Consider the following 14,661-nt stretch of genomic DNA (forward strand, 5'->3'; position numbering starts at 1 on the left):
ATATATATATATATACTTTTAATAGCAGTTAGTGCTATTTCTAGAGCTTGCCAGTCAGGATCTAAACCTCTGATTCTCTGATTCCAAGTTCAAGAAAACCCTTACTTCACAATTTTAAGCTGGACAATTGAGATGTGTTCTCACTCCAGGTATTGAAAACTCAGGTACCTGCTTTCCCAGCTTCCCTTGCAGCTGGACAGGATCATGTGAGCCTGGCTCCACCAATGAGCTGCAAGCAAGCCAAACTGCAATGGTGGCTGTGAACATTTTTTGGGACCACTTTTTCTAGTTTTAGCACAAATTGGAAAGATTTGCCATATGCAAGTTTTATTGGTGGAGCAGAGTAATTTGTCCTTTTATATTCTTGTTACCAAGTTTATCTAAATAGTTATGTGCATCTAAAAACAACAAATAAATTATATTTTTAGTTGGATGTATTTGTACACATAGATTATTTCACTTAAAAATATTTATTTATTTATGCTACAGAACTGGGGTACAGGTCAGAGGTGCAGGGGATGAGAGGATTCACCACAGCCAGAGTGGGGAGCAGAACAGGCTGATGTACTGATATACACTGCTGAGGGGAGCAGTGGGTAGGTCAGGAGAGGTCTGCTGCGCCATGTGGGTCAACTCCCTGGCTGGGGATAGAACTCATGCTGCAGTGGCTGTGGTAGCTTCATAGTGCTGTGCTTTAACCTGTTGCGCCACCAGCGAGGGCCAAATTATTTCACTTTTAATTTGCTTGAATTTAAGTATTCAGACTGCTCTGTCTGTATTCCTTCAAATCTATATGTTAAGGAGAATAACGAAGAGTTCCTATGCAAGAACAATGCAGGTTGGTTTTGGTCTACCAGTCTTTTACAATTTTTTTTTTTTTTTGGCATATAGTGAGAAAGTTACCCAGTAGAGATGATTTTATTTTTTAAGGAAAATTCCTATGTTAGATATAGAAAGTGACAATATTATGCATAATTATCTATGCAATTACACTTGCACATGCTTGAAAATTTTTAGCCAGGAAGGCTTAATAACATTTGCATGGTTAAATGAGACAGCAGAAACAACCAGGAGGGCCTCGGGGCACGGTCATCTATTTAAGCCGCCACTTAGATTCTCGACATAATTAGTCATATAATTGTGTGCCTAAACTTAGTAGATTCCTGTAAGTAATTATAAATTATTAAAAAGCTGTGCATGTAATGTTTTGTTCTCTATTTCCTGTCAATCAAATTACTAAGGGACACACCATATTCACATTTCATCATATAAACCTTCACATAAGATCACAGTGTAAGGCCCTGGATGAGGGTGCTTTAAATAGAGATGATAGCTGATAAGATTCAGAAAGTAAACGTGTTCAGGTGCGCCACAGAGATTCCGGGATGCATTTCGGGAAGGTCAAGACACTGGTCAGTGGGCCTGCAGTAGACTGAAGAAATGTAGTAGCCCTTCCCCTAATGAGCCTCTTGCCCAGCTGTCCTGGACTGCACGTATACTCACCTCTGGGAGGCAGATGTTATCCTCAAGAAGTCAACTACCTATTCAGCGACTAACAATCCATTCAGTCATTGTCATAAGGCATCAGAACAAAGCCTTATATATAAACTATAAAACAGTATTTGTCGTGACAGTAGTATTTACTATTCCATAACTATGCTAAAGTATCTGGATTTTAAAATCATTCTTGTCTGTGGTTAAACATACAAGGAAGACAGAGTGGACACATTGAAAGGCAGTGAGTGATGGGGCCAGGGATCTAATTTTGGAATGATGTGGTTTAAGGGATCAAGACTCACCAAGAAGAAAATGACTAGGTGAGTTGTAGTAAGAACCATAGAAGAACCAGAATCAGAAGGGCAATAATTAGGAGTCAATAAAATTCATCTTCAATAGGTTCATATTACATATTGTCATTTTTTTCCCCCAAAAGACCCTTATGGATCAAGACTCACTAGAATTCTTCCTGAGAGAGCCTTACCAGAGAAGATTAAATGCACACAGAAGAGGAATTTTTTGTCCCCTCTTCCATCCAATTCTAACAATGGTAGAAACAGCTTAGCTAAATTGACATGGCAGTTGGAATCTGTCACCCCTAGTAAGAGAACATTGCTAAAAGCTGAGGCCAGAGACCTCACTTGGAGTGAGGCAAATATAAATGAACAACCACAGCATTTTTCCAGAACTTCAGACTCCCGGCTTTTTATTGCAGTTGCTCTGGTGTTTTTTCCTAGCTTACTTTTGTGATGGTGTAGCCAACCACCCTTCCATAAGCTTTTCAAATTGGCAATTAAAGACAAAATTGAAAGAAAACCAGGTTAAAGAAACCCAGTCACATTTTTTGGGAAGTGGTGAGTTCAGAGAACATTGTAAAGTTAAAAGTGGTAACACCATCAGCTACCAAGAAGTGTGAGCAGAATCTAAAAGAAGTACACTTGTTGTTTGAGCAATCAAGAATTCTCTTTTATTGAACCAAGGCAGCAGATAGAGAAGGAGACTCTCAGAGGAGGAAAAAAAGAAAAGGGGAAAAAAAAAAAAACTTTCAACCCCTGGGATCCAGCATTACATTATTATTTCCAATGAAGTGAGCCTTTGTTTCCTGAAGAAATCCTTGATTCCTCAGGAAGCAAACTTGTCACTAGCCTTGCAAAAAACACGTGAAGAGTGAATTGTATTTGAATGAGGAAATTTTAAATTCAGGTTCAAATTCTGTCATTTTTATGTGGAAATTTGGCTGCTACCAAGTATTCATTTTCTTTTTTCGAGTGTTTCTTCTTTGGAATTATTTTATTTTCTTATTGATTTCAGAAATCAATGAATTCCCTAAGCTCTTTCTTTGGTAATATATCGTTATTTAAATTAAATTATCAGAAAAAAATGCTCATCTTATTATAAAACTTTTTGACAGTAGCATAGAGTTATATTTTAGTTTCATCTCCCACTTGTCTTATTAGACTTATTTTATGACTAGAAACAGATGTTTAAGAAAATGAAGGATTTTAAGGGTCTCTGCCTCAAAAACAAAACAAGAAAACACAGATTGACTCATAAGCCAGAAACACACAAACCACACACTCATGTGAGATAAGACTTCCCTACCCTCCCACTGGGGTCCCAAGTGGGAATCACCATGAAGGATCCCGAAGCTTATGGAGCACGGGCAGGTTACATTAAACAACATTCCAAAAATCTCACTGGTTCACCATAATTAAGGCTGAATCTGTGTTCACAGAAAGGTGGTTGCAGGTAGGATGATGCTCCAGGAAAGAAGTCTTATGCATGGAAATTTAACAATCCAGGCAGCTTCCATCTGGTGGCTGCATCATTTTTAACAAGGCTTCCTCTGCATCATTACAGCAGGAAAAAGAATTGGCTATAGGGGCTCCTTGGCCAGGACCAGTCTAAAGTCCAGCTAGCAGCCAAAGCTCAGAAGGTAAAGAGCCAGGTAATGGGGCTGGGAAACACTTGGATTCACATGAGCAATGGTGACTGAACCTTCTGGAAATTATATGCAGTAACAACATGTTTTTCCAAACAGAAGAGCAAGAATTTCACTTGTATCAGACTTATTAAGGGAGAATAACCTGTTATCTAAGTCAAAAACTTAAAAGGTAAGACTGACACATGAAAAGTTTTGGAATTTGAGAATAGCGCCAGGAAGCTGAATTTAAGGGTGGATTCTCCAACTTTAGCAGCCCAACGCACTTGTCCTCACTATGTATGTTTACTACTCCCCCCACCCCCACGACTAAAGGACTTCATCACACACTACAGGACACCCCGTGGTAGGTGATCTTTCCTCATGCGCATAAGCCTGATTGCTCCTAATAAGTGAAGCATATTCACTGGTGTCAATCAGTTCAGAGTGACTTGTTCCTAAAAATGCTCGTCGTTGACTTTGATCCCCCGCAGGAACCGGGTCCCAATCCGGAGATAAGGCTGGAGGAAGGGTGCCAGAGCAAGAGTCCCAGACTGGGCCAAGGGCGCGCAGTGAGGGTGCTTCTTCGCCACTGTCGGGTGTCCGGCACCCAGCTGGCCACTAGTGCGATAGTAGCCACTGCTGTTCTGTGCCAGACACAGCGCTGCTTGGCATTTTATTGTTTCACTGCAACTAACAACAGCAGTGGAAAAAGAAATAGGGAAGTTAATGTCCCACACAAAAAGTGTTGGTGGCGACAGCGGGGTCGGCTGATTTAGCATGCAAGGATGCCCTGCAGGATCTAAATTCTTCTGTGCTTCCTGCTGTCTATCCAGCAGCTCCTCTGAGGTCCCTTTTCAGGACCACTGTCCTGCACCATTCACTGTCCGGTTTCTGCAAACACGTCTTAGATCAGCCTCGCACCTGCACAAACTGCCAGTAGGGGGAGCTTTGCTTCAGCCACATCCCCGCCCCTTCACCCCCATCTTCAGGCTATGCGTCAGGTTTGGGTCGCATTATTAACCACAGAGATCACTCCCTGAAGACAAAATGATGTCAGACCGGCTTGTGGACTTTATGGCCAGTTCCACACCCTGCTCCTCACTGTTGGCTTCAGTTAACAAACAAATAGTTGATCAAATTAGAACAGAACATGAGACTCATGCCGGAGACCTTTTTCCTTTTCACATTCTTGAAAATGCTTCAGGTTTGTGAATGAAAAATACGAGTCCTGAGGAATTGATGGAGGAAAATGTGGTTTGACATTCAACAAAACTTCAACCATCATAAACCAAGATCTGAGAGAGAAATTCTCGATCTTGATAGCTTTCCTGTAAGAGGATGAAATGACACATAAAACTAAGGAGCTATTTCTAGCACTTGAGAAAACCTATCCTGGCTGTTTTGCAGCAAACAGAAAGTGTCTTGAAGCACTCTGTGCTAGTCATTTCTTGATGGAGGGCTGTTTCCTACTATTCACATCCTGCTTCTTTGATATAATTTATATTTGTTTACAATAAAAATGTATCTTAAACCTGTATTATGGGGGCCCTCCCTGGTGGCGCAGTGGGTTAGGGTGCAGCACTGCAAGCTAGCTACAACACTCCAGTGTGAATTCAATCCCCCCCCTGGAGGTGACCACAAGGCGCGGCAGACCTCTCCTGACCCGCCCGCTGCTCCCCCCAGCAGTGTACTTCCTTTATCTGCCTGTTCTGCTCCCCACTCTGTCTCTGGTGAATCTCCTCACCACCTCTGCACCTCAGTTCTGCATATATAAATAAGTAATCTTAAAAAAAAAACAAACCTGTATTATGGATACAACAGGATTGTTTCAGGAATTTCATAGTTATAAAAACATTTCCAGGTGTACAGATCTGTTATATTGAACAAGGAAAGCTTTTGCTTCTGTGCTTCCTTATCTGTACCTGTGGTCTCCAAAAGGTGAGATGAGTTAGCTTTCCATTAAGAATTTTTTCTTGATTGTGGAGGTTACAGTTCTGATGAAAAAAATAAAGTCTATTCTGAAGAAATCAGCAAAAATTCACTGGCCCGTCAAATTTCTGATGTTTCAGGCTTGAATAATTGCATTGGACTTAATGAATTTGAATTCCCTTTCCCCCTAAGTTCCTACATGTGGGAGGAAATTTGATTCTTACTTGACTTTTGGAAAGGAAAGGAGGAGCATAAAGTCACCCACCCATACCGAAGAGTATCCGAAAGCATGAAGGTGCGGCCGTGCTGGGTTCCCTCTAAAAGCCACAAAGACCAGCGATGCCTGCAGGTGAATGGCTCTGTGACTCATCTGGAGACCCGCGTCTCTCACTGTTTATTGGCTTCAGGGCAGGTTCCTCTGCTTAAAGGAATTTAGTTATGGACCCTCTCTGGTGGCACAGCGGGTTAAAGCACAGCACTAAGAAGCCACTTCAGCGTAAGTTTGATTCCAGCCCTGGAGGTGACCCACATGGCACAGCAGACCTCTCCTGGTCCGCCCACTGCTCCCCTCAGCAGTGTACTTCGTCAGTCAGCCTGTTCTGCTCCCCACTCTGTCTCTGGTGAATCCTCTCACTGTCCTGCACCTGTGACCTGTACTCCAGTTCTTATGCATAAATAAATATATCTTAAAAAAGAGAATATTGCCGCCCCCACGAGTTCATGATTTGTTTGGAGGATGTAAGTCTCAGAGGTGAAGCTAACTGTGCAGCTCTTATAATAGAGCTTTCAAGGGTCTGATCTGCCTTTTTTTCTGGATGTATGACACCCCAGATTGCAGCTGCCCCTCCATAGAAGACACAGTTGGAAAACGCAGAAGCTGTTCAGAGTTTCAAATAGTTCATTTTGTCAACATCGTCATCATTGTTCCATGTTCACATGGAAGTTGGATGGTGAGCAAAGCCCAGAATTGGATCAGAGAATTTTTTTTTTCATAGTTTCTGAGGAGATAGAGAATTGTGACTCTTGTTTTAAAATGGTTAGATGCAAAGTAGTTATGGTTAGGGTGTACCGACGCATTCTGAATTCCATTCCATTTGACAAATATTTGCTCAGTAGATGTTAGATAGGTTGCCTTCTTTTACACAAATACTAAGAATCAGGATCTGTTGTCAAGTGACTCATACTCTCATTAGGCAGATAAGGCAAAAGTTCATGATGGGTGCAGAATCTGACACCAGGGAACAACTTGGGGAGACAGCAATGACTGAAAACAGAGATGGTAGTCTTATGAGAAGGGGCATCAGGGATGATTTTAGGATTTCAGAAATGCTTACAAAATGGTAGAATTTCCCTAGATGAGGCTGGAGCTTGAAGTAAAGTAATAGTGAAGTATGTGTGTGTGTGTGTGTGTGTGTGTGTGTGTGTGTGTGTGTGCTGGAGGAGGTCAGGGAAGGGAGGTGGTCAAAGAGTCTGAGCTTATCCTTGGAGGCAGTAGGGAGCCAATGAAGATTTTTCAGGAGAATAAAGGCAGAACAATAAGTTGGAGTTTAAGAAATATTTTGCATCAAACACATATTTCTGCATATTTAGAGCTAAAAATGTCCATGTCCTACAAGGTGTTATTTCCAAACAGAACATAAACATACCCGTGCCAGTAACGAGAATAAACTTCCTTGTGTTTGAGTCTAAAACATTATTTTTTTTTTTATTTTAGAACAACATAGCTCATCCATGCATAGATTTCTAATCTCACTCACATGACTCAGTAAGGGGGTGTGGTTCTATGACATTCTGGGGAAGTGAATCATCTCCACCATGTGAACGGCTGAGAGTTCACCTGAATCGCAGTTTAACCAGCCACCTGTTCTTGAAAAAAGTAATTTTTTAAAAAACTGATGAACTGTTGTTTTATATCTTGTTGCTATTCTGATAGTCTAGGATCTCTCACCTCAGGTGTGGTCACTGTAGCTTCCCCACCTTCACGCCAGCCATAGTCTCCACCATGGTCAGCTGTGCCACATCCAGCCACATCCTGGATGCCTTAGAGCTTGATGGTCAGCTGTCAGGGCTGACTGTCTTCGTCTGACCCTTTGTTTGGTTTCTCTAGAGTCTACATGTAAGTGATGCCACCCACTAGTTCCTTCTCTCTTGCTTATTTCACTTAGCAGGATTTCTTATCATACATATATTTGGAACCAGGAGACAGAGAGGGGTAAGTGCTATCCTACTGATGTAAAAGAGTCAATAAAATTCATTATGCCTACTGAATTGCTATTTATTCTCTGGAGCACATATACACCAAAACATCACTGCTTAAGCTAAATGACCTAAGGGAAAAGAGTTCCAAACAAAAGCTACTTCTTCATGTGACAAGTTTGCCTTATGGTGCTATTTGGAACTATCTCCAAATATTTTGCTTCGTTTTCAAGAACAGTACAATACAGTAAGTTCCATGATTATTACTATAAGTATTAAATTCTTATGTGATTAAAAACAACAGCAACTGTATGTTGTCTCAGTTGTCAAGGTGTTAAAATGAAGTTGCATCTAAAATCAAAACAAACCCACGAGAATGGAGGTTATTAAAAAGGCAAGACATGTTGGGAGGATATGGTGAGAAAGTGGCCTTGCATATTATTTGTGGGAAGGCAAGCTGGAGCAGTTATTATGTACAACAGGATGGGAATTCCTTCAAAGATAAAAAAATAGAAATTTCACTTCTGGGTATTCACCTGAAGAACTTGGAAGCCTTTACTTAAAGAGATATATCCACCACCATGTTCATGGCAGCATTTTTCATGATGATCAAGGCTTGGAAACAATCTAATTGTCCATTAGCCTACGATGGGTTCGAGAAGATGTGATGTCTATGTACACAATGGAGTACTACTCAGCTATAAAAAGAAGAAACCCAACCATCTGCAAGAACATGGATGGTACTGTATTAAATAAAATAAACCAGATGAATAAAGACAAACGCCATATGAGTTCACTCATAATGGAAAATAAAGAAACAAAACTAAGGTACAAACCAAACCAAACACTTAGACAAGAAGAACAAGAGAGTGGCTGCTGGAAGGGAAGGGGCTGGGGGAGGTGACTCAGGTAAAAGGGGTTAGTTGTAGGATGAAGGATGGAAACTAGACTTTTGGTGACAAACATAATGGACCAAATGCGGGTGTTGATTTACAGTGCTGAGACATATGTTATAATGTGATATTATTTCAATAAAAACCATAAAAATATAAGGCTGCATCTCAGCTTAGAAGAGCTAATCATCAGTATGACATTATGCCTGCTGTACACAACAAAGGTACAACCTATCACACAAGAACACAACACTCGTGGGGTAATGAATAAAGAAAATTAAAATTACCAATAAAATTAAAATTACCAGTGAGTGAATACACCTGAGCAATGAAAGTGACTTACCTACTTACAATGACTCAATGACTAAACTGTTTTCCAAAGCCAATGCCTTACCCATCACTGGATCGGTACCGATGTCACTTCTACTCTCCTTCCACGACAGCAGGCAGTCAAGGCTGGTGAGATCCGCAGACTCGATACAGTTGCAGACTGTCAGCATCATCTGGTGAGCTTTTGCTATTCCATAGTGAACTTTGGTTTCTTCCATCAGAGACATGTTTGTCAGCTCTACGGAAGTGTCAAAGGCTTGCTGAAAGTACTGAGAAGCTTTGTTGTAGTATCCCTGGAAGAGAAAGACTTCCTTCCTTAATTTTGCCTTTCATATATTTGCCCACGTTGACATGCACTACACTGATATCCAACAGTTTTAACCTCTTTAAGAAGAAAGGGGTGACAAGCAGGGTCTCCTTCAAAGGAAGGGTCTTTATTCAAAAGTGGCCATGGTGAACCACAGACATCGTGAAGTCAATTTACTAAGAAAATCCTATCAGCCACATTGAACTACTGGGTCAAAGGTCAGCTTTTTTTAGGTGTGGTTCAACCTAATACAGGGTAGTAAATGATTTTGGAGAAGAATGAAGTAATTCACACCCTGATTTGGATGGAATTTGCTTACTCATGGCATTGCATTTTCCTAATGAGGTATTTTAAGCTGACTTTTGTTTTCAATCACAGCGAGGAGTCATATTAGTCAATCCATAGAGTGATGGCCAGGGATGGTCAAGTGAAAACACAGGTATGCTTCAGCTTTCACGCTTGCTCCCCATGTCCAACCATAATATAAACCAGTGACTTCAATTAAAAAAAAGTTTGTTTTACAAAAATAAATAGCTTTTAATTAATATTAAAAAATATGATCAGCACTGACTGGCACAACTTACTTACATGTGTAGCTCTTGCCTAACTCCTTTACAATTTTTGGCAGCTACAGAAACTTATGGTTTTTTTTTTTTTTTTTTGCTTTTTTAATTCTGGTCATCATCATTTCTCCTAGGTTATTGCCCACAGTGGCAGTTACCTAGCTCTTACAACGTGTCAGTCACTGCTCAGCACTTCCTATCTACTGTGTCATTAATGTGTGTAAGTCACCTTGTGAGGAAATAGCATCTTGTTCTACAAATCTGAACTTGACTTTGGGAAGAAATATCATTCGTTCCCACCAGCCCTCTAAAATTCCTCATTAAAAAATTTCTTCTCAGAGTAAGAAATTATTTTTAGGATGAACTGTATTTATAAAGACTCTAGGAAACATTTCTGTTTTTCATGGTTTGCCTCATTGTGAAGTATGCAACAGAATTCATTATGAGAGTGTGATTCCTTCATTAAAAAAAAAAACAAACACTGCACCAAAGATATTTATATCCCAATTGGGTAATTTCTATGATTAAGAAACAATACAAATAGTGAGGATGAAAATAAAACTCATTAAAATGACATCAAAGATACAGGACAAAGTAGATGAACATATATGGCTAAAACAAACATTTCAATGACAAAGAGAAATCTAAATAAAAAAATTATTGTTTAAAAATTATTGCTTCTGAGTTTTAGTCTGTTGTTTGAGGTGAGATGCTTAATTAGGAAAACTGAGAACCATAAATGAGTGGACATATATTTAAATTTCTAGAATCACAAACATATTCTTAGAACAAACTCATTCATTCATCCATTCATAATTGGGTAACTACTCTGCCCAGACCTAGGCAGTAGGGACCCAGCAGTGAGCAGGGTTTTTGGCTAAGAAGGTGAGTTTGCTGCTAGAGGAAGTTGCCTAACAAGTGATTGTTTTTCCATTTGAAATAGGAGCATTTTAACTAGGTAATTATTTTTCCTTCAATCTGTATTCAATCTGCAGACACACGCACAACTGTCATGAAACTACCAACTGAAATTCCTCTGGTTTAAAACACTCTCAAGGAAATACAACATTAATTGGCAGATGCAAGCATCCGTATACGTACTGTTTTAGAATGAGATTTCATGAAAGCATATAGTATTTCCAGATTTTCAATTCTTAAGGAATCGAGTATCTAAATTTAATGTCTTCTTCGAAGTTTCTGCCTAATCTTTCCAGTTTCTGCTATCAGTTAACCCCAGTCCTATTATGAAATTCTGAAGATTCCAGTAATTAACCCTAGCAACATAGAAGATGAATTTGAGAATATAAAAAGGAATTATACACTTCATAAAAGCACCTTATTAGAAGAGACAACTTCATTGACTGTTACAAGTATCACTGATTAGCGCTCAATGGATGATTTCAGGACAAGAGCTTGATGACATCATAGACACAAACCAGAATTTTCATGCATTGTTCTAATTCTTACCAGATCCTTCTTAGTGCCTAAGACGTCACTTTTATCCAAGTAAAGATTTTATTTATTCATACAGAACTGGGGTACAGGCCAGAGATGTGGAGGGTGAGAGGATTCACCAGAGACAGAGTGGGGCTCAGAATAGGCAGATTGATGAAGTACACTGCTGAGGGGAGCAGCGGGCGGGTCAGGAGAGGTCTGCCACGCCATGTGGTCATCTCTGGGGCAGGCGGGGATCGAACTCATGCGGAAGTGGCTTTAGCTTCTTAGTGCTGTGCTTTAACCAGCTGGGCAACCAGGGAAGGCCCCAATGAGCAAGCTTTTAGTGGGCATTTTTTTTTTCAGTAGTAAAGAAGAATAATTTCTTTTACATTTTCCCTACATAGTATTGGAACAATTGTTTTAAAGATGCAATTACTCTTTGATATTATTAGGAAATGAAAAGTATCCTAAAGGATCTACATCTACTTATTTTCCCTAGAACATTCTTATTTGATAATTATATATATATAAAACAATCCAGCAAAAGATCATATCAGAAAGGTGAGTGGGTAGTTAATTTTCTACAACTATATAGTAAAAGGTAAACAAATTAGGATAAATGATATTTTTAAGATGCATTAGCTTTAATCATACACTATAGTCATTATAGAAAATAGGAACATCTGTTAAAATGTAAGGACTTGGTAAGGTATAGGAATTAACCTGTGTATTTGAAGGCATGTAAGTGTGCAGATAACATGTATACCTCAAACCTTCCCAACTTGATATTAGGATAGGGATAAACTGGTGAAAAAACAAACTCTTGTGCTGTTGACATACTCTTTGGATATTATTCATGTCTCTAATCTTTGTTTATTAAATTCTTCTTCAAGAACTACTGATTAGGCCCTCCCTGGTGGTGCAGGGGTTGAAGTGCAGCACTATGAAGCTATCAGCAGCCATTGCAGCACCAGTTCAATCCCTGGCCAGGGAGTGACCAGTATGGTGCAGCAGACCTCCCCTGCATCCCAGCTGCTCCCCTCAGCCGTGGATTTCAGTACATCTGCCTGTTCTGCTCCCCGCTCTGTCTCTGACGAAGCCTCTCACACCTGCACCTCTGGCCTGTACCCCAGTTCTTGTATGCACAAATAAATAAATCTTTAAAAAAATAGCCAAGAGGTGCAGCACTGTAAAAATCTGCAAGTTTCTCCCTAGAAGCAGCCAACACACACCCACCTTCTTGTTGTAGATGTCCCCAAGCATGGTGCTTGCTCTCACCACATGTAGGCACTGAAAATTGTTTCTAGCAATCTTCACGACTTTTTTCAAGTACTCAATTGCTTCTGTCATCTCTCCTTTGCTAGAATAAGAAAAAATAGAAAAACAGTGGACTGTCATCGCATTTAATGCTGCAACAAAGAAAAGGTGTTTTGTGTCTTTGCTGTACAAAGTGCATGATGGTTAACAGAATGACAAAATTAACAATATGTGCCTTGTGGATAGTGAAAATTATGTGGCTTGTCTTTGTGGGAGTATATAGTGAGTTAACACTGAAGCCTTTATGCACTGCTGTTCAGATGGTAAATGGGGCAGCTGCTTTGGAAAATAACTTGGCACTTCCTCAAAAATGTTGACAGAGAGTTACCTTATAACCATGTTAACTCAGCTCCTAGTTTCATACAAGAGAAATGAAAACCTATCTCAACACACAAACTTGTACATGAATGTTCATAGCAGCAATATTTGTAATAGCCAAGAAATGGGACAAAACAAATATCTATCGAGTGGACAAGCAAAATGTGGCATACGACGGAATATTATTCAGTCGTGAAGTAAGCTACATGAAAAAAAAGGAGCTGGTCACGAAAGAACATATTGTATGATGAAATTCCACTGAGATAAAATACCCAGGAGAGGCAGAAAGGAGGTGTGATTATCAGAGTTGAGGAGAACAGGAAATGGGGAGTGTTTGCTTGTGGTGTGGGGTTCCTTTGGAGTGAAGACATTAAATAGAGGTGATAGCTACAAAGTTCTGTACATTTACTAAAAAATACTGAGGCCCTTCCTGGTGTCACAATGGGCTAGGACATAGCCCTGCCGGCTAGCCACAGCTGCTTCAGTGTGAATTCCATCCCTGGCCCCGGAAGTGACCCATATGGCATGGCAGACCTCTCCCGACCCGCCCGCTGCTCCCCTCAGCAGTGTACTTCATCAAGCTGCCTGTTCTGCTCCCTGCTCTGTCTCTGGTGAATCCTCTCACTGCCCCTGCACCTTTGGCCTGTACCCCAGTTCTGCATGAATAAATAAATAAATGTAAAAAAAAAAAACAAAGAAACTCATTTATAAAAAAGATGTTGACTCATAGTCTTTATAAAGGGGCTAAGTTGTACAGTATATGAGTTAGATCCCAATAAAGTTGGTTGTTTTTTTCAAAATATAATCTTTCAGTTAAAGTTTCCTCATTTAAAACATGGTCCTAGATTGTTGTGAGATGAAAAATTACATATATGTATAGCCTGGCACATAAGAGGGATTCAAGAAACGACAGCATCATTATTACTTCCCAATGAAATAAAAACTATCATGTCTACAGCTCTGTAATCTACCACCAGTTAAGAAGAAAAGTCAATTTAGCTAAGCATTACTTTTCGGAGGTCTTTCATTATGCAGTGAACGCAGCCAAATGTGAACTTGCGCTCCACAACACGGATGGGCAGGTGAATCATGGTGTCTATTTTTTAGAAAGAAGAGTTAAAGAACTAGCATTTTCTGTTTACTTGAGAATCGGGTACTATCAAATGCAGGGTTATTCCCTTGCTTAGTGGAAAAAGAATGCTCCACAGGCAGAAAATGGTATGGGATTTCACATCCTTGAGGTCGTAAGTATTTTTCCATGGCTCCTTATGATTTCATAACAAAATTATGAATCATCTTCCACATTTAGGCACAACCCAATTCTCCAGAAAATTTGTCAAATGAGGAATGCTGCAAACACAGACAAAGAGAGGGATACACACTAATTCAAATGCTTGTTCTGTGGTATAACTAAGATGGAGATGTATAAAATCATTAATAAATAAAATATTACATGGCTTAGAATTTTGACCAAACTTGTAGATTTCTAGAACTAAAATGTTTTATCAAATTGATATTGTTTAGTCTCCAAACAGTTTCTCAGACTGTAGCACTCGAGAGAAATTGATGAAATAAGAACAGAAGTAGAGACTTCTTTGCATATCACTTTAAAACCTTAGGGGAAAATTATTATTTTTATTTAGCTAAAATGGCCTCACTGAATCTTATTTATGTTCATGTTCCTGAAAGTTGATATGTTTTTGATGGAGGTACATTTTGGATTAGGTTTGGCCTATTGAGGATTGTTAAATCACATATACACAAACAAAAAAACAAGTTCAGTTGAACAAGAAATCCAAAAGAGTATAAATAAAACTATTGCTGGGTGACTTGAGTTATTTTTCTTCCAAAGGGGCTACAGCTCTAACAAAAACATCCAAAATTATCTGGAAGTTGCTCTAAGAAATATGCTCGAAAATCAGTCTTCCTGCAGTAAATAACATTAATTCA

General features: G+C 39.6%; 1 protein-coding gene across 4 annotated transcripts in view; it reads right to left on the bottom strand.

Annotated features, from left to right (window-relative positions):
* TTC29 (tetratricopeptide repeat domain 29) overlaps positions 1-14,661 on the bottom strand; it is a 357,304-nt gene that overhangs the window by 42,335 nt on the left and 300,308 nt on the right. For all 4 annotated transcript variants that reach the window (XM_012726796.1, XM_012726794.1, XM_012726795.1 and 1 more), the window contains 2 exons: positions 12,313-12,436; positions 8,834-9,062 (listed from right to left, as the gene is read on the bottom strand). In XM_012726796.1, coding sequence (XP_012582250.1) covers positions 8,834-9,062; positions 12,313-12,436 — 353 coding nt within the window. The remainder of the gene's footprint in view (positions 1-8,833; positions 9,063-12,312; positions 12,437-14,661) is intronic.

Source organism: Condylura cristata, unplaced genomic scaffold (assembly GCF_000260355.1).
Source record: "Condylura cristata isolate star-nosed mole 26May11 unplaced genomic scaffold, ConCri1.0 scaffold00018, whole genome shotgun sequence".
In the NCBI taxonomy this organism is placed as follows: domain Eukaryota; kingdom Metazoa; phylum Chordata; class Mammalia; order Eulipotyphla; family Talpidae; genus Condylura; species Condylura cristata.